The 26,147-nt window shown below is 37.3% G+C and overlaps 2 protein-coding genes across 2 annotated transcripts in view; one reads left to right on the top strand and one right to left on the bottom strand.

The window, feature by feature from the left end:
- The first annotated feature begins 1,355 nt into the window (after window positions 1-1,355).
- Window positions 1,356-12,272, top strand: cckar (cholecystokinin A receptor). Its single transcript, XM_059354732.1, has 5 exons — window positions 1,356-1,903; window positions 5,437-5,688; window positions 8,616-8,877; window positions 9,905-10,032; window positions 11,653-12,272. Exons 1-5 carry the CDS (start codon window positions 1,777-1,779, stop codon window positions 12,270-12,272), a joined length of 1,389 nt encoding a protein of 462 aa, XP_059210715.1. The 5' UTR covers window positions 1,356-1,776.
- A 7,827-nt stretch (window positions 12,273-20,099) lies between these two features.
- Window positions 20,100-26,147, bottom strand: part of rbpjb (recombination signal binding protein for immunoglobulin kappa J region b) — a 93,956-nt gene continuing 87,908 nt past the window's right edge. Inside the window, exons 10-11 of the mRNA XM_059354729.1 lie at window positions 24,745-24,848; window positions 20,100-23,465 (exon numbers count right to left, since the gene is read on the bottom strand). Coding sequence (XP_059210712.1) covers window positions 23,141-23,465; window positions 24,745-24,848 — 429 coding nt within the window. The 3' untranslated portion in view covers window positions 20,100-23,140. The remainder of the gene's footprint in view (window positions 23,466-24,744; window positions 24,849-26,147) is intronic.

The following is a 26,147-nucleotide window of genomic DNA, read 5'->3' as shown; positions in this document are numbered from 1 at the left end:
CCAGGGGCCCCTGCCCCTGTGAAGAAGCCCTTGGCCCCTGCTGTGGCCCCTGTGTCTAATTAATAATAAAATGATCATTTTAAAACGATGAATGACGGAACAATTCTTACCTATTTTTTTCTTCAAACAATATCTTATTGTACACAAAAGGAATCCAAAATGTGTACATTGTGTAGTTGAATAAAAACAATAAAAGCTTGTATATTAAAAAAAGATCATTCTCACTGTACTGCACTTTCAAAAAAAAAAAAGTTGTTGTGCACAAAGATGAAAAATATAATTGTCGTACAAAAATAACTGTTCTTGTTGGTACGTCTCATTCAAAAAAGATACAAAATGACCAAAAAAAGACACAAAATGACCAAAAAAAGAAACAAAATGACCAAAAAAGACACAAAATGACTAAAAAACCCCCACAAAATGACCAAAAAAAGAAACAAAACGACCAAAAAAAGACACAAAATGACCAAAAAAGACACAAAATGACTAAAAAACCCCACAAAATGACCAAAAAAAGAAACAAAACGACCAAAAAAAGACACAAAATGACCAAAAAAAGAAACAAAATGACCAAAAAAGACACAAAATGACAAAAAAAAGAAACAAAAAGACCAAAAAAAGACACAAAATGACCAAAAAAAGAAACAAAATGACCAAAAAAAAACCAAAATGACCAAAAAAGACACAAAATGACTAAAAAAAGAAACAAAATGACCAAAAAAAGACACAAAATGACCAAAAAAAGAAACAAAATGACAAAAAAGACACAAAATGACCAAAAAGAGACACAAAATGACCAAAAAAAGATACAAAATGACCAAAAAAAATACAAAATGACCAAAAAATTATCCATGTTCCGTCATTGTTTCAATCAATGTATTTCTATCTTCCATATATCCTTAAATTCGATTTTTAAATAAGGTAAAATAAAGGTTTTGAATGCTTAAATATCATCTTTGCAGTTTTTAAATGTGCCCCTCTGATTAAACACTGGCCCCTGCTTGGCCCCCACAGTAAAACTGGCCACTGTGTACAATCTTCTTTTATGTAAATATGTTGGTTGTTGTTTACACTACAGTTCATTTAGAAATGCTTAAATAAAACACATTTGGGTTAAGGCATGGAGTGGAAAAATAACTTATTGAGTTGAAATCATTTCGTCCTCCCAGTTAAAAAAAAAAAAAAAGTCCCCTCTGCGCCGCTGAGTGTAGACGCAGTGCAGCCTCTCCTGACTCCGGACATCTGACATTTGAAATTAAATTTCCCTCCTGACACCTTGAACTTCAGTGTTTCCTCTTTATAAATGATCCGGGAAATGAGACATATTTAATAAAAGGGAATCAAGAAGAATGCTCGGTGCAGCTCGGACTCAGCGCCGCGCAGCGTCTCCATTACTGCAATGATTTACGACTGAGCGTTTCATTATTAAAAGAAAGAAAAAAAAAGGAAAAAGAGAAAGGGGGAGATGCTGCCTTGCTCAGAGCCCAGAGGCGGGCTGAGCTCCAGACTGCGACCCGCCGCACATGCTGCCAGTCGCTGGGAACGCTGAGCAGGAGCGCAGCGCACCGGGAGCGCACGGGAACTCATAGAACACACTCCTATTATTATTATTATTATTATTCTTTATTATGATGTATGCTTTTTCTATCCGGGGAGATACGCATTAGTGACTCACCTCGTCTCTGCCTTTGGAGCGCTTCTTTTTTTTCTTTTATGAGCATGACGAATGCTGTCCATATGACTGATCTGACTTGAGGCTGCAGGAGAGGAAGCGACATGGAGACGTTTACAATACACGACATGCTCATAAATTCTACCGACTTCAACAAGATTTTATGCAGTTTTGGGATCAAGAATATTTCCGAGTGCGAGAGTGAGAAGGAGCCTTCATTTGAACCTAAAGGTACAGTTACATTTATGTATTTTTATGACTATAAAACTCTATGAAACATCACGTTCAGTAGTAGAAAATTACATTCAGATATTCATTTTATTCCAACTGAGTGGCTCCAGTTTGTGCCAAAAGAGGAACAGCTTTGGGCATATTGTTTTTTTTGCGTCAGTGCGCATAACGCACAAGTCTCAGGTCCTCTGTGGAGCGAAGGAAGACTGGAATATGTTAGTAATGACACATATGTTGTCACTGAACATTAGTTCTGCCAATGCCAAGTGATCAAAAACGTTTTTTTTATTCATTGATATTATTTGACATTTTTTTATTCAATTATTTGCCAATTTAAAAAGAAAAAATCTATTATTAAAATACATTTTTTAATCCCTTTCATGAAATGTATTTGTCTTTTTCTTTCTATATTATCTGGTTTTTAGTCCAACAATTTTTATTATTATTATTATTATTTATATTATTAAAATACATTTTTTAATCCCTTTTATGAATTTTATTTGTCTTTTTCTTTCTATTTTATCTAGTTTTTAGTCCAACAATTTTATCATTATTATTATTATTATTATTATTATTATTATTATTATTATTTCTATTATTAAAATACATTTTTAATCCCTTTTATGAATTTTATTTGTCTTTTTCTTTCTATTTTATCTAGTTTTTGTCCAACAATTTTATTATTATTATTATTATTATTATTATTATTATTATTTAAATCTTTAAATGTATTTTATTGTCATTTCTTAATCTTGTCTTTTTTCTGGTTCTGTAATGTAGTTTTTATTCTATTTTAGTCTTTTACTTTTACTTACTTATACTTATGATACATTTACTTTGTTATTTTCATATTTTGTGTGTGTCTGTTGTGGGTCTGTAGTTGTTACACTTGTTCTGTCTCATTAGGAGCTCGTTAGTCATCAGTGGAGCTGGAATATGTCAGGAATGACACATATTTTGTCAGAGAACATTACTTCTGCCGAGTGATTTAAACTACCATTATAGTTTTATAGCTATGACAGAAAGACATTAAATTGCTCATTTATGTGGAAAAAAATCCAAGAAAAAAAAATACAATAAAAGACATTCCACTTAGGATTATTATACTAATACTCAAAGAGGCATATTTACTGCATATAAGTCAAATATTTTAGAAATGTTACAGTGATTTGGGGTGTAAATACACTGTAGAAAATGAATAAGTTCTGGCAACAACAGTTGCCAAACACTCATACCCTCAAATAACAGAAAAGTTCAGTTATTTTATAGATAATGTATTGAAAAATATGGATAAAATGCAGTAAATACCTGTATTTAAAAAATAATAATAATAACAAAAACATAAAAATAAAATAAAAAATAATAAAAAATAAAAATATATCTAATATAATATTATCTGTTGAAAAAAAAAATGTTTTACTCTATTTTATATTACTTTATTGCAGGTTATGAAATTACAAATATTAGCAGTTTCATCACATATTCAATTCATCCTGCCACATTTATGCACTTTTTACAAGAGGCAGTGCCAAAAGAATAAATAAATAAATAAATATTCACGTTTAATTGTTTGCTTATTAAATTAATTATTTCATTGAGGAAAAGAAAGAGAAGAAAAGAGAAAAAAAAACTATAAAGGTTTTTTTTACTCTAATATTACGGTTAGTGTTTTGCAACTTTTGCTGCCAGACTTTTTACACTTATTTTTTTATTTACAATTTTCTGTGTGTTTATATATAATAAGTTTTACTTTAAAACCAGAAACTTGTCTTGATTTTACATTCAGCACTAAGATGTGAATTTTTTTGTATTTTTCTACATAGAATTTACTGTAATTCAACATTAAAGACCATAAAGCAATTTAATAATGTTGTAGAAAAATTATAAAAAATGTCCCTTTATATTAATTTACAGATTTCAATGTCCATTTTATAGTTAATATTTGCAGAGCCGGCCCAAGCCTCCATGGGGCCTGAAGCAGAATTTGATTTTGGGGCCCTCTATTTCTGCCAATGATATTGATTGTTGACATTTATGGGGGTGGCCCAGTTAATAACATAAATAATACCAATGCAATAATAATCCAAATGAATGAATGATGTCCAGGGTGTCACATATGGTTTTTAATCTCAAAATGTAACACATTCAACTAGAAGAGCGAGCTAGGGTTGATTTACCCATCGTTCCAAATGGTAAAACATCATATAATAAAACCTATATGATATATATTTTAGTAAAAGTGGCATCTGGTTTATTATCTTTGGCTTCAAAAAACTACAACAGCAATGTGCGAAAACAAATTGTAGTGCAAGAACAACAATAAAGTGCAACAACAAATAAAATCACTTAGAAATATCTCTCTCTATATATATATATATCATATAACATCTTTACTCCTTTAATAAGCCCCACTGACTAACTGTCTATAGAAATAGTGACATGCCTTTTGGGGAATGAAAAGTTCTCTTTAATAGGCTTTAATGGCCCTCTGATCACCTGCTCAGTCTAAATCTGAGAGGAATAATAAAAAATATTGTAATTGCTCTTGGGGGGCCCCTAGTGGCCACGGGGCCCTAAACAGTCGCTTAGTTCGCTTATGCCTTGGGCCGGCTCTGAATATTTGTAATAAAAGTAATGAACCACTTTTATTGCATTTGCAGTTAACCCATTGAGGCCTGGAAAGCATTTACGTCATTTTGTAGTATTTGTATAAGCTCTCAAATACTTTTTGAATTTAATTTCTATTTGCTACAGAGGCTGAAAAATCTATTATTTAGTAGAAGCGTTGACACTTCTGTTGAATTTCCAGAAAAACTTCAGGTTTTAGGGGCTTATTTTAAAATCACCCAGAGGTTTAACAGGAAGTTTTAGGCGTCAATGGGTTAATATAGAAAAAAACCCCAAGAAAAACCCTGCACTGTAAAAAATGTTTGTGGAAATAACAGTAAAAAACTGTCAAATTACATCAGAAATAGGTCGTAAAATTAAACATTGTACATCACTGTAGTAGATACTTTTAATTACTGTAAATCAAAGAATAGTATAAAACTTTAAATTCTACCGCCATAAACTGTAGAAAACACAGTTTTGCTGTAAAAATATAAAATTTTCATGTAAAGTTAATGGAGAAATACCATGATGACACAATTATCCTAAAAGTAATGAGATTATTCTGTATAAATTACAGTTTTTGCTGATATTTACATTAACATACGCTCACTGTATTTTTTACGGTGATGTTCTGGCAACCACAGCTGCCGGTATTTTACCGTAAATTAAACTTTTTTTTTTTTACAGTGTAAATCTGAGAAGAATAATAAAAAATATTGTAATTGCTCTTGGGGGCCCCCTAGTGGCCACGGGGCCCTAAGCAGTCGCTTAGTTCGCTTATGCCTTGGGCCGGCTCTGAATATTTGTAATAAAAGTAATTAACCACTTTTATTGCATTTGCAGTTAATATAGAAAAAAACCCAAGAAAACCCTGTAAAATGAAGCAGTAAATGTGTTGATAACAACTTGTGGTGTGGTGTCAGACATCAACCAGACGGTGCGGATCGTCCTCTACAGCCTCATCTTCCTCCTCAGCGTGGTGGGGAACAGCCTCATCATCGGCGTGCTGGTGAGGAACAAGCGCATGAGGACGGTCACCAACCTGTTCCTGCTGTCTCTGGCCGCCAGCGACCTGCTGGTCTCCCTGGTCTGCATCCCCTTCACCCTCATCCCCAACCTCATGAGGGACTTCATCTTCGGCACCGGCATCTGCAAGCTGGTCATGTACTTCATGGGTGAGCAGAACGCAGCGTTTTAACCCTCTATGGTACGCATTATGATGCCAGTTAGGAAAAATATGCTTGGAGTGTTGTTTTGTCTTAAAATAGACTAAATAAACATAATCTGAAGAAATTTCAGATTCGTCATTTTTTTGGGTTTGTTGCCTGTAGGCAACATTGTCCCAAAACGGTGCACACATTCACATCATTTATTTAATAAACATGTGTAAAAGATTCAGTAGCTTCAATGCGTAACATTTTTAATTTAATAACATTATAAAAATAACTTTTTCAACTGGTTTCCTGTCTGAATTTTGACAGAAATATCACAATTTTAAGATTTGTTTTGGTCACTTTTTCTAACAGAAACTTTAGTAACAAATGATCTGTTCAAGGCCAGTCGGAAAATTCACATTTTGATAAAAATGCCTGTTTTTACAGTTTGTTTCTAAGATAAACGGTTCAAAGAAAATGTTGTCAGGATGTTTTGGTTCAGAGGATTCTTATTGCTCTGATAATCGTGTTTTATTTGCTCTACGATGAGACGAGTCATGTGAGGTCACGTCCTGCTAACGTTACTGTCCCAGCTGGTTCAGTTGGTGGTTTGATGATCTCCTGTTTACTATATAAACTCTGAGCAGCGTGTTGTTTCAGCGTGTTGAGTGAAGGATGGTGGAGACGCATGTTCATCTTTCTGAGTGACGCAGGTCATTAAACACATTGGAAATACAAATCATGAGCAACAAAACTAACGTCTCTTTTTCTCATCGTTATGTCACTTGACTTTAATAATAATATGATAACAATAATAATAATAATAATAATAATAATAATAATTATTATTATTATTATTACCATTATTATTATTATTATCATTATTATTATATTACTATTATTATAATTATAATAATTATTACTATCATTATCATTATTATTATTATTATTATTATTATTATTTTATTCACTCATTTATTCAATCTATCAATTTATTTTATTGAATTATTAATATATTCTTATTCTTCACAATTTATTCATTTTTTTGGTCTTTTAATACATTTCTTTTAATATTAGTAATTATATTTTAAATATGTTTTATTGTGTTTTATTGCCATCTATTTTATTTTTTATTTGTCTTTTTTTATTTTATCAAAAATTGTAATATAACACTTGTCTTTAATTTTTTTTATCTGTTTTATCTAGTTTTTAGACTAATAATATAAAGAAAAAATAATTTTCTTTTTAATATTGTTATTTTGATTTTTATTGTATATTATTGTCATCTTTTTTTATTTATTTGTCTTTTTATTTATTTTATCAATTTTTTAATATAACATTTTCCATAATTATTATAATAATAATTATTATTATTATTATGATTAATTTATACATATTTTAATTTATAACTTTTTCTATTATATCTACTTTTTAGTCCAACAGTCTTTTCTTTTTTTATTATTATTATTAGAGATTTTAATATTTTTTATTTTGACTTTTTTTAAAATCAATTTCATCCAACATTTGACTTTTTTAAAAATATCACTATTTGAAGTTTAAATCTATTTCATAGTTATCTTTAAAAATGTTCTTGTCTTTTTATCAATTTGATCATTTTTTTTAGTCTAACATATATCGTTTCTTTTTTAATATTATTATTGAATATTTTCAATATTTGTATTATCCTTTTTTAAATAAAATTTTTAACTTTTTTATCTTTCTAGTCCAACAATTGCTTTTTATTTTCCAATAATCTTCTATTATCTCTTCTCATTTCCCGATTCGGTTACTTTCCAATAATTCCTTGAACGTTCCCTGATGTTGGTATTGATAAGAGGTTTCCTGTCTCAGTAATAAGGTTCAGTCATTACAGATTTAATAATATTTCTTACTTATGTAATTACAGCTCCGCTAGGTAATGAGATTTTCATTTTTCTGCTCACTTCCTGTTGCTGCATTTAGCCGCTGAGTGACATCAGATCATGACCTCATCTGTTTACCTGTTTACCTGTTTACCTGTGGCTCTTATTGTTACTGAGTGTGTCTCAGGATGTTACATTTAATGTGACCATGAATTAATGTGCCACAGTATCATGAATTAATGTGCCACAGTATCGTAAACAGTGACGTGTTGTGGGGACGCTGAGCGCTCCGGGGACATAAAAACAAACCAAGCTGGAGGGAAACATGAACGTATTAACGGAGGGAAACGTGTTTAATTTACTTTATTACAATGTGTTTAATTTACTTTATTACAAAGAGTTTAATGAGAAGTTTGATATCACCTCTTCTACAGAGACGAGCCACACAGGCTTAATGTTGTTGTTGTTTCTGTTTCTTTGTAGTTGTTTTAGTCTATGTGTAGTCTTTAAGGATATTTTTTTCTTTTTGAAGTTGTTTTAAGTCTCTTTGAAGTTATTTTGTGTCTCTTTGAGGTTGTTTTGTGTCTCTTTGTAGTTGTTTTTTTGTGTCTTAGAGGTTATTTTGTTTCTCTTTGAAGTTGTTTTAAGTGTCTTTGAGGTTATTTTCTGTATCTTTATAGTTGTTTTTTGTGTCTTTTGGGTTCTTTTGTGTCTCTTTGAAGTTGTTTTAGTCTCCTTGTAGGTTATTTTGTTTCTCTTTGAAGTTGTTTTAAGTGTCTTTGAGGTTATTTCTGTATCTTTATAGTTGTTTTTTGTGTCTTTTGGGTTCTTTTGTGTCTCTTTGTAGTTGTTTTAAGTGTCTTTGAGGTTGTTTTGTGCCTCATTGTAGTTGTTTTAGTGTAGTTGCATTCTTTTTTGTCTCTTTGTAGTTGTTTCATGTGTCTTTTAGGTCATTTTGTCTCATATTGCTAATGCTAATTGATGTTGAGATGAATATAGAGATGAATATATTTTAACAAATTCGGGTTTAACAAGTCAGAAACTACAAAAGTCTGTCACCTATTCTGTTGACGTTCTGCTCTTCAGGCATCTCTGTGAGTGTTTCAACTTTCAACCTGGTGGCCATCTCCCTGGAGCGCTACAGCGCCATCTGCAACCCGCTGACCTCCAGGTCGTGGCAGACCAAGTCCCACGCCGCCAAGGTGATCACGGCCACGTGGGTGGCGTCCTTCATCCTGATGCTGCCCTACCCCATCTCCAGCACGCTCAAGTCCTTCACCCGCCCCAACAACAGCACAGGACACATGTGCCGCCTGGTGTGGCCCAACGACGTCATCCAGCAGTCCTGGTGAGCTCACAAAATAAAAGCATGAAGGAGCGTTTTACCTTCCGGGTCCTCAGATTGTGCTGCTGCTAATTTCAGACGGCTCTCTTTATTGATTTTCTCCGTCTGGTGCTGCTGGTGAGAGACGACCACTTGGGGAAACCTTCTGGCATGACACAGACCTGACCCTTCAAAATAAAAGCACAGAAATTAGGCCAATTAGAGCATAAATATCAAAAACAAGACATGGAGACTAAAGTAGACCGGACTTAAAGTACATTTAAATCATGATACGGAAATGAAGAACTGGTTTATTATACATCAAATGCAATACAAACAGTCATGATGATATTAATTAATTTATTTTTGTTTTGTCTTTTTATCTATTTTATCTAGTTTTTACTGTAATATAGTCTATCTAATGGTCTTTTTTTAATATAAGTATTTCGATTTGATTGTATTTTATTGTCATTTTTTTGGTTTGTCTTTTTATTATTTTATCAAATTTTTTATATTTTCTCTCATCTTTTTAATATTGTCTTTTATTTTTTTCATCATTATTATTATTATTATTATTATTATTTTATTATTATACATATATTTTTATTGTTATTTGTTAAATGTATTTTATCTAGTTTTTAGTCCAACATTTAGTCTTATTTTTTATAATATTATTATCAGTGATTTAAAATATTTATATTTTTATCTTTTTTTATTTTTACTTTGTATCTATTTAATCCAATATTTCTCTTTTTAAAAAATATTACTATTTTGAGTTTAAATCTATTTTATAGTCACCTCTTTAGTCTAACATCTATCTTTTATTTTTTATAATATTATTATCATACATTTTGAAGAATTGTATTATCTTTTTTTAAATGATTTTTCATTTTTATCTATTTCATCTAGTCTTTAGTCCAACATTTGTCTTTTATTTTCAATAAACTTCTTAATTTATGTTTCAATTACTTTCCAATAATTCCTTGAACCTTCTCTGATGTGGATATTGATATTGAATATTGAATATTGAATATTGAATATGTGTGTTCAGGTACGTGTCCCTGCTGCTGCTGCTCTTCCTCATCCCCGGCATCGTCATGATGTCAGCGTACGGACTCATCTGCCTGGAGCTTTACCGCGGCATCACCTTCGAGCTGTCCAGCAGGAAGTCCAGCCGAGGTGAGAACGGAAAAACAACTGGAGTCATTTCACAGTCTGGCATTAATACTTTTACTTACGTAAGAGATCTGAATACTTCTTCCACCCCAGGTTATGGCAAAATAATAAAGATAAAAATAAAAATATTCAAAATATATAAAATAATAATATAATAATAATAATAATAATAATAACTAGAAAAGACTAGCCCCACGGGGGCTACTGCCGGTGTGTGTACACTATGATGAGATTCTTCAGAGATTTATAACAATCAATACTAGTAATGTTATGATACTATATAATATACAAGGAGCACACCTACAACAAGCATTCCTTTACAAGTATTTATTTATACAGCAACCTATGACCTTTAACCTCAAAATATGTGTGTGTGTGTGTGTGTGTGTGTGTGTGTGTGTGAAGTATGTGTATCTGGAGGAGTGTGCGTGCTTACACACGCATGTGTGTATGTGTGTGTTTAACTAAAATCACATAAAGTTACCTGTGTGTGTTAACGTGTATCTGTAACTGTAATCTAATAAAGTGATCTGTGTGTGTGTGTGTGCGTGTGTGTTTGTGTGTCTGGTTCTCTCTTTCTGTGAGAGATACATCAAAGGATGAAAAGATCAAAGTCTTCGGGGTCGACCAATCAGAGCAGAGCAATCAACAGAAATATTTTTGTGACTTTGAGGTTATTTTGTGTCTCTTTTAAGTTGTTTTAAGTGTCTTTGAGGTTATTCTCTGTCTCTTTGAGGTTGATTTGTCTCTTTGTAGTTGTTTGTTGTGTTTTTCTTTAGGTTATTACATCTCTTTGTAGTTGTTTTAGTCTCCTTCTAGTCTTGGGATATTTTGTGTGTCTTTGAAGTTGTTTTAATCCCCTTGTAGTCTTTTTGGTCTCATTGTAGTTTTTTTATGTGTCTTTGAGGTAATTTTGTGTCTCTTTGTAGTTGTTTTAGTCTCCCTGTAGTCTTTAAAGATATTTTGTGTCTCTTTGTAGTTCCATATTTGTTCTATAATTCGTTGATTTTCACTCTAATTGTTTGGAAACGCAGCCCTGACTTTTAGAGTTCACTCTCTGTTAGTCTTAAATTGAATAGATGATCTCAAACTCTGCTTTTTGTCTTTGAGGTTATTTTCTGTCTCTGCGTAGTTTTTTGTGCCTTTGAGGTTATTTTCTGTCTCTTTGATGTTGTTTTTTGTGTCTTTGAGGTTATTTTTTCTGTCTGCGTAGTTTTTTGTGCCTTTGAGGGTATTTTCTGTCTCTTTGTAGTTGTTTTGTGTGTCTTTAATGTCATTTTGTATCTCTTTGAAGTTGTTTTAAGTGTCTTTGAGGTTATTTTATGTCTCTTTGAGATTGTTTTTTTGTGTCTTTGTGAGTGTTTTATGTCTTTGATGTTATTTTCCGCTCTTTGTAGTTGTTTTAAGTGACTTTGTGGTTGTTTTGTGTCTCTTTGTAGTTGTTTTAGTCTCCCTGTAGTCTTTAAATATATTTTGTGTCTCTTTGTAGTACCATATTTGTTCTATAAAAACGCAGCCCTGACTTTTAGACTTCACTGTCTGTTAGTCTTACATTGAATAGATGATCTCAAACGTTTCTCCTGCTGATAAAACTGCACTCTGTCCATCTTCTCTCCCGGGCAGAGAGACAGTCGAGCACCGGCAGCGTGAAGCCCGGCGACAGTGACGGCTGCTACCTGCAGCCGTCCAAGAAGAAGAGCGTGACGCTGACCCCGGGCGCCTCCAGCAGGAGGTCCACGGTGGGCCGGGTGTGCGGGAGCAGCTCCACCGCCAACCTGATGGCCAAGAAGCGCGTCATCCGCATGCTGCTGGTCATCGTCTTCCTCTTCTTCCTCTGCTGGACGCCCATCTTCGTGGTGAACGCGTGGCAGGCCTTCGACCAGCGCTCGGCCCACCGCCTCACCGGGGCGCCCATCTCCTTCATCCACCTGCTGTCCTACACCTCGGCCTGCGTCAACCCCATCATCTACTGCTTCATGAACAAGCGCTTCAGGCAGGGCATGCTGGCCACCTTCACCTGCTGCAGCTGCCTGAGGAGGAGCGGCCGAGGAGGAGGAGGAGGAGGAGGAGGTGCAGGAGGCTCGGGGAGGTCACCTGGAAACGGCTCGGCCAAGGGGGAGGTGGGCAGATTAAGATCGGGGCCGAAGACCGCCGAGCAGAACGGTCACACCCCGCCGAGCGGAGCCAGCACACGCTTCACCTACACCGGCGTCCCACCGTCCGCCTGGAGCGACATCACTTAGACTGGATATATACATATATATATATATATATGTATATATATATATATATATATATATATATATATATATACATATATATATGTATATATACAGCGTGTGTGTGTGTGTGTGTGTGTTCTTGTACTTCCTACATAGTGAGGACCGGAACACGTTTTTAACCAACAGAGTGAGGACATTTTTGCAAAGTGAGGACATTTCGGCCGGTCCTCACTTCTTTAAAGGCTTTTTATTTTTTTATTCAAGACTTTGTTTTAAGGGTTAAAGGTTACAATTAGGTTCATGTTTAAAAAAAGATTATTAATTAATTAACTGAAACTGTATTTTGTGGTTACAAAACTAACTAAAACTAACTGAAATTATAGTGAAAATGTCTTTCGTTTTCGTCTTTGTCAACTTTTTTCATACATAATGAAGATGGATCAGACAAAGGAAATAAAGGAAAAATTTACTGTGACCTCTTTTAATCTCTCACCCAACAAATACCCCATTACAAAAAACTAAAACTAATAAAAACTAAACTAAAACTTAAGCATTTAAAAAAAAAAATACTAAACTAAAACTAGCACTCTAAAAACTCATTAAAACTAACTGAATTTGAACACAAAAATTCACAAAAAATGTAAAACTAAAACTGATGAAAAATTCAAAACTATTATAACCTTGCAAGGGAATTCACTATAACAATGAGGGTCCTCACAAAGATAGAAGTACAAGAATGTGTGTGTGTGTGTGTGTGTGTGGTCTGAGTGCAAGCACTTGAAGGGAAATCTTGTTTAAAGCCCTCTCAGAGCTTACAGGACGAGTTTATGAGCAGCTATAGCTTGCAGTGTGGCATGACGTGGGGACAGCAGTTAATGAGGACGTGCTCTGACAGCAGACGTGTCCCTGAGGCCTGCAGGGCCCCGAGAGGCTCTCTGAGGCCTGCAGGGCCCCGAGAGGCTCACTGAGGCCTGACATAGGGGCCTCAAACTGCACACAGCTTAGGGAGTGTTTTAATGAAGCAGAATGACAATTAGCCTCCCTCTTATGTTAGCGTTCTGTTACTATCTCTGTGTTAAATGATTCATAAAATACCCTCAAAACAATTATTTATCATCCAGTTTGTTTCTTACCTCTTGGTTACCTTGTTAGGCTTCCTAATCCATGAAAAGATTAGTTTTAATATTTTTGGTTTTGACAGCATACCCCTTGATTTCAATTTTAAATTTAAAAAAAAATTAACCTCAAGAGAATTATATAAATAAAGAAAAGGTTGTTATGTGACCTGACTATTACTGAGGGATATTAGAAGAAATCTCTCAAATAAATTTGTTTGTTTTTTCGTACAAAGAGACCCAAAAAAACACATGGAATAAAGCCAAGCAGAAAATAATCATAAGCAATGTTAAATATTTCGGATTTGTAGGAAACTAAAGTGGCCCTGAGAGCTCACAGCGCTGCAACTTAAAACACATGCAAATACACAAAACACAAGCAAACTGAGAAAACATCTTCCTCAATCTGACAACACAAGAGCACAACACAACAGAAGTGTTTCCAGAGGACACTTAAAAGTGATGCACACGTCTGGACACGCTTGTGATATTATCAGGTTATTTCAAGATAATTATAATTTCACGTTATAACGTTATAACGATCATAGCGTGCTAACGTTAACGGCCGATCGATAGCATGCTAGCGTTAGCGGGCTAGCAAGACCAACACCAACTCGGTGCCGTTGAGAGAGACCAACTAAAACATTCATCATTCATTTATTTGATTTGTTTAACTGCAATATGATTGACAGGCGCTACATATCACGTTATAACATTAAAATATAATATCATGAAATAACGTGATCATTTCATGTTATCATTTAGTCATTTAGCAGGCGCTTTTATCAAAAGCGACTTACAGGAAAAAGGGTCAAAATCAAGGTACAGTCCAATAAGAGCCGTTAGTGCAGCATTAAGTGCTAGTGACAATTCTTTAAGGAGTAGAATTATCACCTTATAATGTGAAATTATATTTTATATTTTGATAAAAGCGTCTGCTAAATGACTAAATGTAAATGTAAATTTAAATAACGTGAAATGATCTCGTTATTTCATGATAATGATATTTTCATGTTATAACGTGATATGCAGCATTAGCCCGCTAGCGTTAGCCTGCTAGCCCGTATCAACCACATTGCAGTTAAATAAATCAAATAAATTAATTATACACGTTTTAGTTGGTCTCTCTCAACGGCACCACGTTGGTCTTGTTCTTGCTAGCCCGCTAATGTTAGCATGCTATCGATCGGCTGTTAACGTTAGCACGCTATGATTGTTATAACATTATAACATGAAATTATAATTATCTTGAAATAACCTGATAATATCACAAGCGTGTCCAGATGTGTGCATCACTTTTAAGTGTCCTCTGGAAACTCTTCTGTTGTGTTGTGGTCTTTGCAGCGTTTTCTAAATGCTGCTTGTGTTGTCAGATTGATGAAGATGTTTTCTCAGTGTGCTTGTTTTTTGTGTCTTTGCATGTGTTTCAAGATGCAGCGCTGTGAGCTCTCAGGGCCTCCGTAGGAAACAGAGCGGTATGTTCCTTTAAAAACCTGCTCATATTTGTAAACAGGCTTTCATTGGTCGTCTTGAGCAGCCTGTCTGCCTGTCTGCCTGTCTGTCTGTCTGTCTGTCTCGCTGCAAAGCAACTGAGCTCAGCAGCTTCAAAACAGACCTGCAGTGCACAAATAGTTCTGCTCCTGTCCTTGACCCACTGTGTGTGTGTGTGTGTGTGTGTGTGTGTGTGTGCCTATGGGGGTTGTACTGTGTGTACTACAGGAACTGGAGAGGCCTTATCATTCAGTGGGACTTTCTGCACCTGTATCCACTCTTCTTCAAAGAGCGATTTCCCGGCACCACCGCCTGATTTCCACTGATAAAAATAGCAGCGTTCATGTAGCAACTTATTCCCATTTTGTTGTTAATATTGTTGTATAAATTCCTACTTATTTGGTTTTTATTGCATGATAATGTGCCTATTTTTGATGCAAGTCCTGTTCAAAATCTGCACATAATTGAATGTAATCAGTGATTTTACAGGTTTGTATATATCTGGAAGTGTTTCTAGGGAGGATATTATGTTCTTTTTGGTTTTGTACAGACACACAAGCCATCTCAACGTCTGCTTGCCCATATAAAGACCTCCAGCCCGGCGCTCAGTCTGCAAATGCGTCTGCACAGGCTCGGGGGCAGAGCAACTCGGAGCTTTTAACGGCTTTAATAAAAGTGGATCTAGAAGTACTGAGGGCATTAGGGCCCGGACAAGTGGCGTAAAAAGAAAAAGGGAGAATCTTCTGGGACTTCTTCCCGAGGATAAGAGCTCCATTTGGGCTCGGTAGACGCCCGGAGCCCCGGGAGACGCTTAACTGTCACTGGAGGAAGGAAGAAACACAAGTCTGGGTTATTTGTTTGTGCCGTTTCCGTGGGATTGGATTACTGAATGGACCGAACCAGGCACAGAAGTGTCAGACTCCCCCAGGCCTTCAGCTACAAGCAGGAATAAATGCAAAATAACCTAAAAGAAACCTACAAAAACGACACCAAACATGACAACAAACAGGGTTGGTGCAGAAAAATACCCCCTTTTTCATGTCGGTGTCAGTCCATCCAGTCCGCTCTGCTCCTGGAGACAACAAAGAAATATGACGACACGATTGTTTGATTTCAAATATTCATAAACAGCTGTTTGGTTTACATGTAAAGCTTTTTTTTTTTCCAGGAGTGTGTCAGATTCAAGCACTCCTCGCCTTGAAAACATGTTAAAGTGTTCTACTTGTTGATAATCCTTCAAAAGACGGAACCCTAACTTGCATTCCCAGTCCGTTTCCATTGACAACGAGCAGAAAGAGACACCGAGTGACTACAAAGTGACACAAAAATGACACAAAAATGACACATACGACTACTAAGACACAAAAAACAACCAAGACAGACACAAAATGACAACACACGGACATGAAAGACAACAAAGAGACGGTTCCCCCACAAATAACACAAAACAGACTTTACCTGGCCTTGGCACTCGAGATGCCCAAAGTATCCTTGGGCAAAATACTGAACAATACATTGCATTCCCAGTCAATTTCCATTGAAAAGGACCATAAAGAGACACAAAACTACCACAAAGAGACATAAAATGACCATAAAGAGACACAAAACTACCACAAAGAGACACAAAATGACCATAAAGAGACACAAAACTACCACAAAGAGACACAAAATGACCATAAAGAGACACAATACTGAACCCTAACTTGCATTCCCAGTCCGTTTCCATTGACAACGACCAGAAAGAGACACAGAGTGACTACAAAGAGACCCAAAAAAGCAACATGGTCTCACAGGAATCCGTGAAATAGCCACGGATTTGCTTAACTCAAATTTCCGTGAAACTGACACGGATTTCGCTACAATGCAAGTTAATGACAGTCATATCCCGTGGCTATTCCAACATACAAAGTGATTATGTACATTCACTGAGTGAATATTTAGAAAATAAACATATATTTCTCGCTAGAAATGTGATCAAAATCCATTTTTATGCAGAAACTAAGTCAAAATATTAATTTTTTCACTAAAAATGAGAGAACTGTCCGCCATGTTTTTTGTTCTGACCGCCGGGACCTTGAAAGTCACGTGACTTGGAACAAACCATTAGGAAAAAATATCCATGGAATAGCCACGGGATATGACTGTCATTAACTTGCATTGTAGCGAAATCCGTGTCAGTTTCACGGAAATTTGAGTGATTCCGTGGCTATTCCACGGATTCCTAAGACACAAAAAACAACCAAGACTGACACAAAATGACAACACACGGACATGAAAGACAACAAAGAGACTGTTCACTCACAAATAACACAAAACAGACACAAAGAGACACAAAACAGACAAAACAACCAAGAAAGACACAAAATGACCAAAAGAGACACAAACGAACCAGATCAGCCTCTTTCACACTGCTGCTGATCTTTACCGCTGAATTATTGGGATCAAAGTGTAAAATAAATAAAAAATAAACTGCTTCTGCTTCTTTTGTTGACAATTAAAAACATTACACAAGATGAAACTTTATATCACTTTTTATTTCTAGAGGGAATAAAAAATAGAGGGAGGAGGAGGAGGAGGAGGAGAGAGAGAGGAGGAGAGAAAAACATTACATAAGATGAAATTTTATATCACTTTTTATTTCTAGAGGGAACAAAAAATAGAGGGAGAGGGAGGAGGAGGAGGAGGAGGAAGGAGGAGGAGATGGAGGGAGAGGGAGGAGGAGGAGGAGAGGGAAGAGGGAGGAGGAGGAGAGGAGGAGAGGGAGGAGGAGAGGAAGGAGGAGGAGGAGAGGGAAGAGAGGAAGGAGGAGGAGGGGAGAGAAGAGAGGGAGGACGAAAAGGAGGAGAGGGAGGAGGAGGTGGAGGGAGAGGAGGAGGAGGAGAGGTAGGAGGAGAGGAAGGAGGAGAGGTAGGAGGAGAGGTAGGAGGAAGAGAGGGAGGAAAAGGAGGATGAGAAGGAGGAGAGTGAGGAGGAGGAGAGAGAGGAGGAGGAGGAGAGGGAAGAGTGAGGAGGAGGAGAGTGAGGAGGAGGAGGAGAGGGAAGAGTGAGGAGGAGGAGTGAGGAGGAGGAGGAGAGGGAAGAGTGAGGAGGAGGAGAGTGAGGAGGAGGAGAGAGAGGAGGAGGAGGAGAGGGAAGAGTGAGAAGGAGGAGAGTGAGGAGGAGGAGGAGAAGGAGGAGCTTTTGTTGTCGATTAAAAACGTTACACAAGATGAAATTTTATATCACTTTTTTATTTCTCATTTTTATGCCAATATTGCAAGTTTTTTTCTCGTTTTTTTTTTCTTCTTTTAATGACATACAGATTTTTTGAGCAATGACCTGGAGCTGCAATATGTACAAAAACAAAACTAAAAACGTATGTTATCAAAAAAAAAAAAAAAAAAAAAACCAACAAAAAAACAAAAACAAAAACACCGTCCCCTTTGTTTTGACGTTATTGCTAAATGTTACAAACGGCACAGGTTTCTACCATCAGCAACCCTTTGAGCACTGAGTATAAACTACCACAATGACACCTCTGATAGCATTTACTAGAATAATACACAGATACAGGGAGAGTGGAAGGAGGAGGAGGAGGAGGAGGAGAAGGAGGAGAGAATGAAAATAAAAGTGGAGCAAAGCTAAGCATAACAGGCTGCGTGTTAGAAAGAAAAAGGGGAGAAATGTACATAGATACATAGATAAAGATGAGGATGAAATGTCTGAGAGAAAAGAGACGTTAGCTCTGTAGTGCAAACAGCCGAATGAGTGTGAAGGAGAAATAAGGCTGAGTGCGACAGAGAAAGGGCTCCACACTCCTTTTTTACTTTCTTTTTTATTATTTGTTTAAAGCTGCCTCTCACTCTGCCCTGTTTTTGTTTAGCAGTGCATGAAAACTACATTATAAAAAGACATTTGGCATATTAGAGGATACATACATTGTTCAGAGCTCATTATAAAAAAAAAAAAACAAACACAGGAAAAAAAACAACAGCTGCTTTTGGAAGAGAGTAAAAATAAAAAATATGACCAGACACACAGAGAAACCGGTTAAGATGTTTCTGTAAAAAGCATCAATCGCTAGTTTGAAGTGAAGTTTTTCAGGTTAATACAGCGTGCAGTTTTTTTTATTTTAAGAAGGCATGTAACATTTTTTTGACCCCTTTTTGAGCTCGGTGAGGCGAAGGTCTCTCCCTTTTCACAAAGAGAGCAAAGAAACTGTAAACCAGCTCAGATTGTCACTTTTTAAAAAATTAAAATCATGCATCACCCCCCGTTTTATTTCTCTTTTTGTTATTAGTTGGAGCTAATGTGACAAAGCTGCGAGGAGAGGAGGAGGTGAGGAGGTGAAGAGGAGCCGGAGGAGGTGGGGGGAGGTGGGGAGGGGGGCTCAGCATGTAAACACAAACCCAAAAATATCCAAGCTTGAGGGAGGAGAGGGAGGAGGAGGAGGAGGAGAGGCAGGAGGAGGAGAGGGAGGATAGGGGGGAGGAGTAGAGGGAGGGGGGTGTGATGCTAATGCAGAAGCTATGTTATAAACTTGCTGAGAGGAGGAGAGGGAGAGGGAGGAGAAGGAGAGGGAAGAGTAGGAGGAGGAGAGGAGGAGAAGAGTGAGATGCAGAGGGAGGAGGAGGAGGAAAGGGAGGAGGAGAGGGGGAGGAGGAGGAGAGGGAGAAGGAAAGGGAGGAGGAGAGGGAGGAGAGGGGAGGAGGAGGAGGAGAGGGGGGAGGAGGAGGAGAGGATGAGAGGGAGGAGAAAGAGGAGGAGGAGAGGGAGGATGAGAGGGAGGAAGGAGGAGGAGTAGAGGGAGGAGGAGTGAGGAGGAGGAGGAGAGGGAGGATGAGAGGGAGGAGTAGAGGGAGGAGTAGAGGGAGGATGAGAGGGAGGAGTAGGAGGAGAGGGAGGCGGAGGATCAGAGAGGATGAGAGGGAGGAGAGGGAGGAGGAGAGTGAGGAAGAGAGGGAGAAAGAAGAGGAGGAGGAGAAGGAGGCAGAGGATGAGAGTGAGGAGGAGAGGGAGGAGGAGGAGGAGGAGGAGGAGGTGTGATGCTAATACAGAGTCTATGCTATAAACTGGTTGAGTTTAGATTCTGTAGAAAACACTGAAGCGTCTCCAGTGATGTGGTTGTGATCAGAGCTCGTGTTCAGTAAAGGGTTCAGGTCGACCTGCAGCTCATCAAGTCTCATATTTGTTTATTTGTTTATTTTTGTCGCTACACGTGGCTGCAGCACCTCGACAACAAGCGGCCTCGTTAAAAACAAACAGCGTCCCAGGCCGACCTAGGCAGCTCGGGCTATAATGCACTTTTTCTTCTTTTTTTTTTGTTGTTGACATAAGACAAGGGGAGACTTTGTACCAATAATTTAAAAAATATCAATATTACAATATAAAACATTTAACATTAATGACTGACAGGTGGGCGAGGGTGGCGACACGGGGGCATAACTTAAACTTTTTCTTTTTTTTTTACATGGTGCAATCCTTTTTTGTTCCTATTTCAAGGGTTTTGTTTGTAAGAAATACTTCATTAAGCAGACATTCAAGTTACAGTATTGTTCTTTTTTTATGTTTGTTTGTTTGTTTGTTTGTTTCCCCGGAAGTGTATACAGTTGAACTGTAATACTAAGATCACAAGTATTGCCTTTGAATGCTTTTTTTTTTTTTGTATCCCATGATTATTATCATCATCATCATCATCATCATCATCATCATCAGACATTTGGATTCTGGTGGAAGACAGAAACACCCCTCAAGTTTTTTGGAGAGCAGTTTGAAATGGAGCGAGTCTGACTCAATATTCCATTACAGCAACTACATATGACACTCACACACACACACACACACACACACACACACACACACACACACACACTCACACATATCCACGCGCACACACACACACACACTTACACACACATATATATTTGCTGGCTGGTGAACTAGTGCTCAGGCGGACAAAAAGGATGAAATGACCTGTACAATATTGCTGTTTTGTTTGGAAATGCACATCTTATCATCAATAATAATAATAATAACAACACACATTTAGAAGGCCTTTATACTCCTACAGGAGACGCGGTCGCCATGGAAACGGAAAAAAACACAGATGAGTGCAACTACTCGGACAGTGAGTATGTACACACTAGAGCTGCAACAATTATACGATTAATGCAACAATAATCGATTATTAAATTAAATTCAACTATTTTGATAATCGACTAATTGATTGGGAGTCCAAATAATTCTCTGATTTCAGCTTTTTTCAATGTGAATATTTCTGGTTTCTTTGTTGCTTTATGACAATAATAAACTGAATATCTCTTTGGTTTGTGGACAAAACAAGAGATTTGAGGACGTCGTCTTGTAAATTTGGGAAACAGTGATTGATATTTTTATACTTTTTATTGACCAAACAACTAATCGATTAATCGTTTAAATAATCGATAATGAAAATAATCGTTAGTTGCAGCCCTAGTACACACGCTTGTTTGTTTCTGCAAAGATAATAAAACCACAGGAGATTTTTTTTCTTTTCTTGTTGTTGTTGTTAAAAAAAAGGCGGCTGAGAAAGGGAGCTGTTACAGCGCTCGTGAGATTATTTGTACCAAAAGTGGAAAAAAGGGGTGCTGGGCACCGCATGAGAATAAAAAACAGGGCTTTTATTTTGTACTTGTACACCAAAAAAGAAATAAAAAAAAAAAGGCTGCTTCTTTCTCTTTGCATGACGTGGTGGTGGTGGAGCTCCTGTGATAAGAAGCGAGGCATCAGCTGGGTTTTGTGCTATGCACAGCAGGTTTAAAACAGCAGATAAGAAAAAGGTTTATGTGTTTTTTTTTAAGTATTTGAAGTTATCGGTAAGGCCACATCAAATTGAAAAGTTTTTTTTGTGTTTTTTTTCTTGGAGTTAAATGAACTAGAGCACACGCTGGAAGACACGGCGCCACCCGGGTGTGAAGAAGAGTTTCACTAGGTTATGATACAGTGAGCGACAGATATTAGATATGTGAGCGGTTCGACTGTGTACACAGTAAGAATATACAGTACTAAGGCTATCCTTTTAAGTCAAAGACTACGCTTGTTACATTAAGTTTGAGACTGACTCGTCCTCGTGACCGTGGAAGTCTAAAGTTTGTTCACGTGGTCTGCAAACGTTGCTATGGCTCCATGTGAGATGATGTGGATACGTTCCATAGCGCACATAGAGTATTGCAGGCAAGGCAGAGGCGTTGCTTAAAGCTTTTCTTTTTAAAGACTTCATAAAAACCAATGATAAAACATAGGCCCTCTGAGGTTAATCCCCATTTTTAAAATAAAAAAAAACAAAAAAACAACAAAAAACAACCTTCGCTTATGTAAAATAAACAACCCAGACTTCAGATTTTTTTTTCTTCCCCCCCCTCCCCCCCGACAGAAGAAGCAAGAGTATAAAAAAAAAAAAGAATTCAGTCCCAAAGACTGAATAATAAGCAGGCGTTTGTAGTTAAGGTCGCAGTAATAACATACAGGTTGGGATTTTGGACCTCAAAAAAAAGGGGGGAAACAAAACAAAAAGCCCAAGCTCAGAGGAAGAATAGAAACTATTTGGTAACAAAAGTGTACTATATGTTTAATACAAAAAAGGTATGGAGAAAAATGTACCTTTACTAAAGCTTATACAAGATCCTTGGTCCATAAAAACTATGTTATCGTCACGTTTTATGTGTGTCCCTCTGCATCCTTTGCGCTCCCTCCAACAACAATACATCCAGCCCCCTTCAGGAAGAAACGAAAAAAAAAAAGGAATAATTATAAAACAAGTGGTGGGAGGAGCAGGAGGAGGAGAAAATATACTTTTCCTTTTGCGAGAGATTTTTTCCAAACTTTTTTTAATCTTTTGCGCGCGCGGTGGATGTATTGTTGTTGTGGTTTTTCCGTTCTCGCAGCCGTAGAAAGGTGCTGGTGCTCTGAGCCTGCAGGAACTTCACTCATTCCGAAAACACCAGAACTGGATCGGCAGGTCCCTAAAGTAACCACGGGAGACGGGGTGGGGGGGCGGGGTGGAGTTTGGGGGCGTGGCTTGGCGAGGAGCACTTCTTCTTCTTCTTCTTCTTTTTCCCGCTGGCGGACAGCGACGTGGTGTCTCCTCCTTCAGATTTCCCCTGCTCCTTTTTTCTCTCTCCCACCGATTTCAGCTTCTTTGTATCCAAAATTAATACGCAGCACTTTAGAGTGAGTCAGTCTTTGTTTATTATTTCCCATAGTCTTTATATACCTTGTGGTATTCTTTGCTCTCAAGGCATATAGCATCGTGGCCCCCTGTGTGCGTTAGGAGACCACGGCCGCGGCGGTGGAGGATGAGGACGTGACTCCGGCGTTGGCGGTGCTGTTGGGGCCGTAGACGCCGGCGCCGGCCTCCTGGCTGTTGTTGCTGAGCAGGCTGGAGTTGCCGGCCCTCAGGATTGCCCCGGCGGCGCTGCAGTGGGGCCGCGGCCCCGGCTCCGGCGTGTAGGTGAAGGTCAGTGTGGTGGAATAGATGATGCCGTCGTTCCTCACCAGCGTGACGGGAACCTGGACGGGCTGCCGCACCCAGCGCCAACCCTCACGGAAGGCCGAGATGTCGGGAACCACGCACAGCATGCTCTCTGCACACCTGCAGGAGGAGGAGGAGGAGGAGGAGGAGGAGGAGGAGGAGGAGTAGAGAGAAACAGAGTGATGATGCAGCGAGACAGAGGAACTACAACTGATCATGGTCACGTTAGTAGCAGCACTAATAGAGATTCCTGTAAATAATTGAATTACTTTTTCAACAGTAACTTTCATAAACACTTTGTCTACTTGAAGAAGAAGAAGAAGAAGAAGAAGAAGGATTATACGACTCGACTTATAAGATTTAGGCTTTTAGGCATTCACAGGATCAGCAGTACTGAGTCTGACAGAGAGCTTTTCGAGAGCTTTTATTAATTCAAATTACACTACTGACTTATTCATATCTCCTTTATATTCATTCAACCTAAAAGTCCATCATTTCCAATGACTGTGTGATCCCTAATAAATCTTCATATTAGTCCTAATGGACAATTTGTATGCTAATGGTGAAAAAGAGAAATTCTAGCCAGACGATGATCTCATTTTGGAGAAGAAATGCTTCAGGTAGCCTGCTGATTTACAGCGTGCAGAAGAAGAAGAAGAAGAAGAAAGTAAACTGAAAACCTAGAATCAGGTGTAGCCTTTAAGAAGACACTGAAGGGAAGCAAATGGTGTTTTGCTGCAGACTCAAACTATTGGTCCTGGACCATCTCTGGAGTTGGACCATCTCGTCTCTGGACTCTAATTGGGCGCTTTAATTGTGAAGAATTTAATGCAAATTTAATTTGTTCATCCGCCGTTTTACAACTGCTCCAAATGTATACAAACGACACTTTTTCAAGTGCCCACGAGTGTCAAGAATATTGAAAAAACAAATTCTGTCTCCACATGTTATACATATTGAACTATTAGCATTTTTACGACCTCTCCTGTCCCCTCCTCTCAGCTCTGTGAAAACAGATTCTTAGTGAATATTTGTCATGTGACCGAAATTTTATGTTTTAACAGGATCTAGTTATCATAAACGGTTAAATGAGACATGTAGAACAAAGTGATTATGACAGAAATCACAATTTTAAGCTTCGTTTTGTTACTTTTTCTAACAGAAACTTTTGTAACATATGATCCGTTCAAGGACTGTTGGAAAGCTCATATTTCAAGGATAATCCCGGTTTTCACGGTTTCTTTCTACAATAAACGGCATTAAAATGATTGCATTTTTGTTGATCTTTTAAAGAAAACATAAGTTTCAATGCTGGAATTCGGAGGGTTAAAGCCCCCCAAAATGAGTCAAGCCAAACCAAGGCGTGTGCATGGAAAAGGCCTAAAAAAAAAACACACACCTGTACATGGTCTCCGCCTCAACGTCTCCGAACCAGACCCGCAGATTTGGAGTGAAGTTCTGTCCCGTCAGCTCTAGCATGGCGACGTCGCCTCCACCGTTTAGCTGCAGGCAGAGAACATCATTCAGTTACTAGAACATTTCTAAAGAACTTTTGAGTCTGTTTGACTCTGAGCCGTGACGCTCACCCATACATTATTAGATTACAATTTGAACGGTTTTCAAAATGGAAAAGAGGAGGAAGTCCTGTAAGATAATAAAGCTGTCTGTAAGTCTGAAAGTAGTGTGTAGAACTCGTCAGTTTGTGTCTAAAACTCGTCAGTTAGTGTCTAAAACTCGCCAGTTAGTGTCTAAAACTTGTCAGTGTCTAAAACTCGTCAGTTAGTGTCTAAAACTCATCAGTTAGTGTCTAAAACTAGTCAGTTAGTGTCTAAAACTGATAAGTTAGTGTCTAAAACTCGTCAGTTAGTGTCTAAAACTCGTCAGTGTCTAAAACTCGTCAGTTAGTGTCTAAAACTGATAAGTTAGTGTCTAAAACTCGTCAGTTAGTGTCTAAAACTGATAAGTTAGTGTCTAAAACTCGTCAGTTAGTGTCTAAAACTGATAAGTTAGTGTCTAAAAATCGTCAGTTAGTGTCTAAAAATCGTCAGTTAGTGTCTAAAACTCGTCAGTTAGTGTCTAAAACTCGTCAGTTAGTGTCTTAAACTGATAAGTTAGTGTCTAAAAATCGTCAGTGTCTAAAACTCGTCAGTGTCCAAAACTCGTCAGTTAGTGTCTAAAATTCGTCAGTTAGTGTCTAAAACTCGTCAGTTACTGTCTAAAACTAGTCAGTTAGTGTCTAAAACTAGTCAGTTAGTGTCTAAAACTAGTCAGTTAGTGTCTAAAACTCGTCAGTTAGTGTCTAAAACTAGTCAGTTAGTGTCTAAAACTAGTCAGTTAGTGTCTAAAACTTGTCAGTGTCTAAAACTCGTCAGTTAGTGTCTAAAACTCGCCAGTTAGTGTCTAAAACTCGCCAGTTAGTGTCTAAAACTTGTCAGTGTCTAAAACTCGTCAGTTAGTGTCTAAAACTCATCAGTTAGTGTCTAAAACTAGTCAGTGTCTAAAACTGATAAGTTAGTGTCTAAAACTCGTCAGTTAGTGTCTAAAACTCGTCAGTTAGTGTCTAAAACTCGTCAGTTAGTGTCTAAAACTGATAAGTTAGTGTCTAAAACTCGTCAGTTAGTGTCTAAAACTGATAAGTTAGTGTCTAAAAATCGTCAGTTAGTGTCTAAAACTCGTCAGTTAGTGTCTAAAACTCGTCAGTTAGTGTCTAAAACTGATAAGTTAGTGTCTAAAACTCGTCAGTTAGTGTCTAAAACTGATAAGTCAGTGTCTAAAACTCGTCAGTTAGTGTCTAAAACTGAT

Source organism: Centropristis striata, chromosome 17 (genome assembly GCF_030273125.1).
Source record: "Centropristis striata isolate RG_2023a ecotype Rhode Island chromosome 17, C.striata_1.0, whole genome shotgun sequence".
In the NCBI taxonomy this organism is placed as follows: domain Eukaryota; kingdom Metazoa; phylum Chordata; class Actinopteri; order Perciformes; family Serranidae; genus Centropristis; species Centropristis striata.
This window is presented reverse-complemented; position numbering and strand designations above follow the sequence as displayed.

Bases quoted from the DNA above. Each gene is read 5' to 3' on its own strand.
- cckar (XM_059354732.1), top strand. From the start codon at position 1,777: ATGGAGACGTTTACAATACACGACATGCTCATAAATTCTACCGACTTC. The intron at 1,904-5,436 runs GTACAGTTACAT...GTGTGGTGTCAG, and splicing joins GCCTTCATTTGAACCTAAAG to ACATCAACCAGACGGTGCGG. The intron at 10,033-11,652 runs GTGAGAACGGAA...TCTCCCGGGCAG, and splicing joins CAGCAGGAAGTCCAGCCGAG to AGAGACAGTCGAGCACCGGC.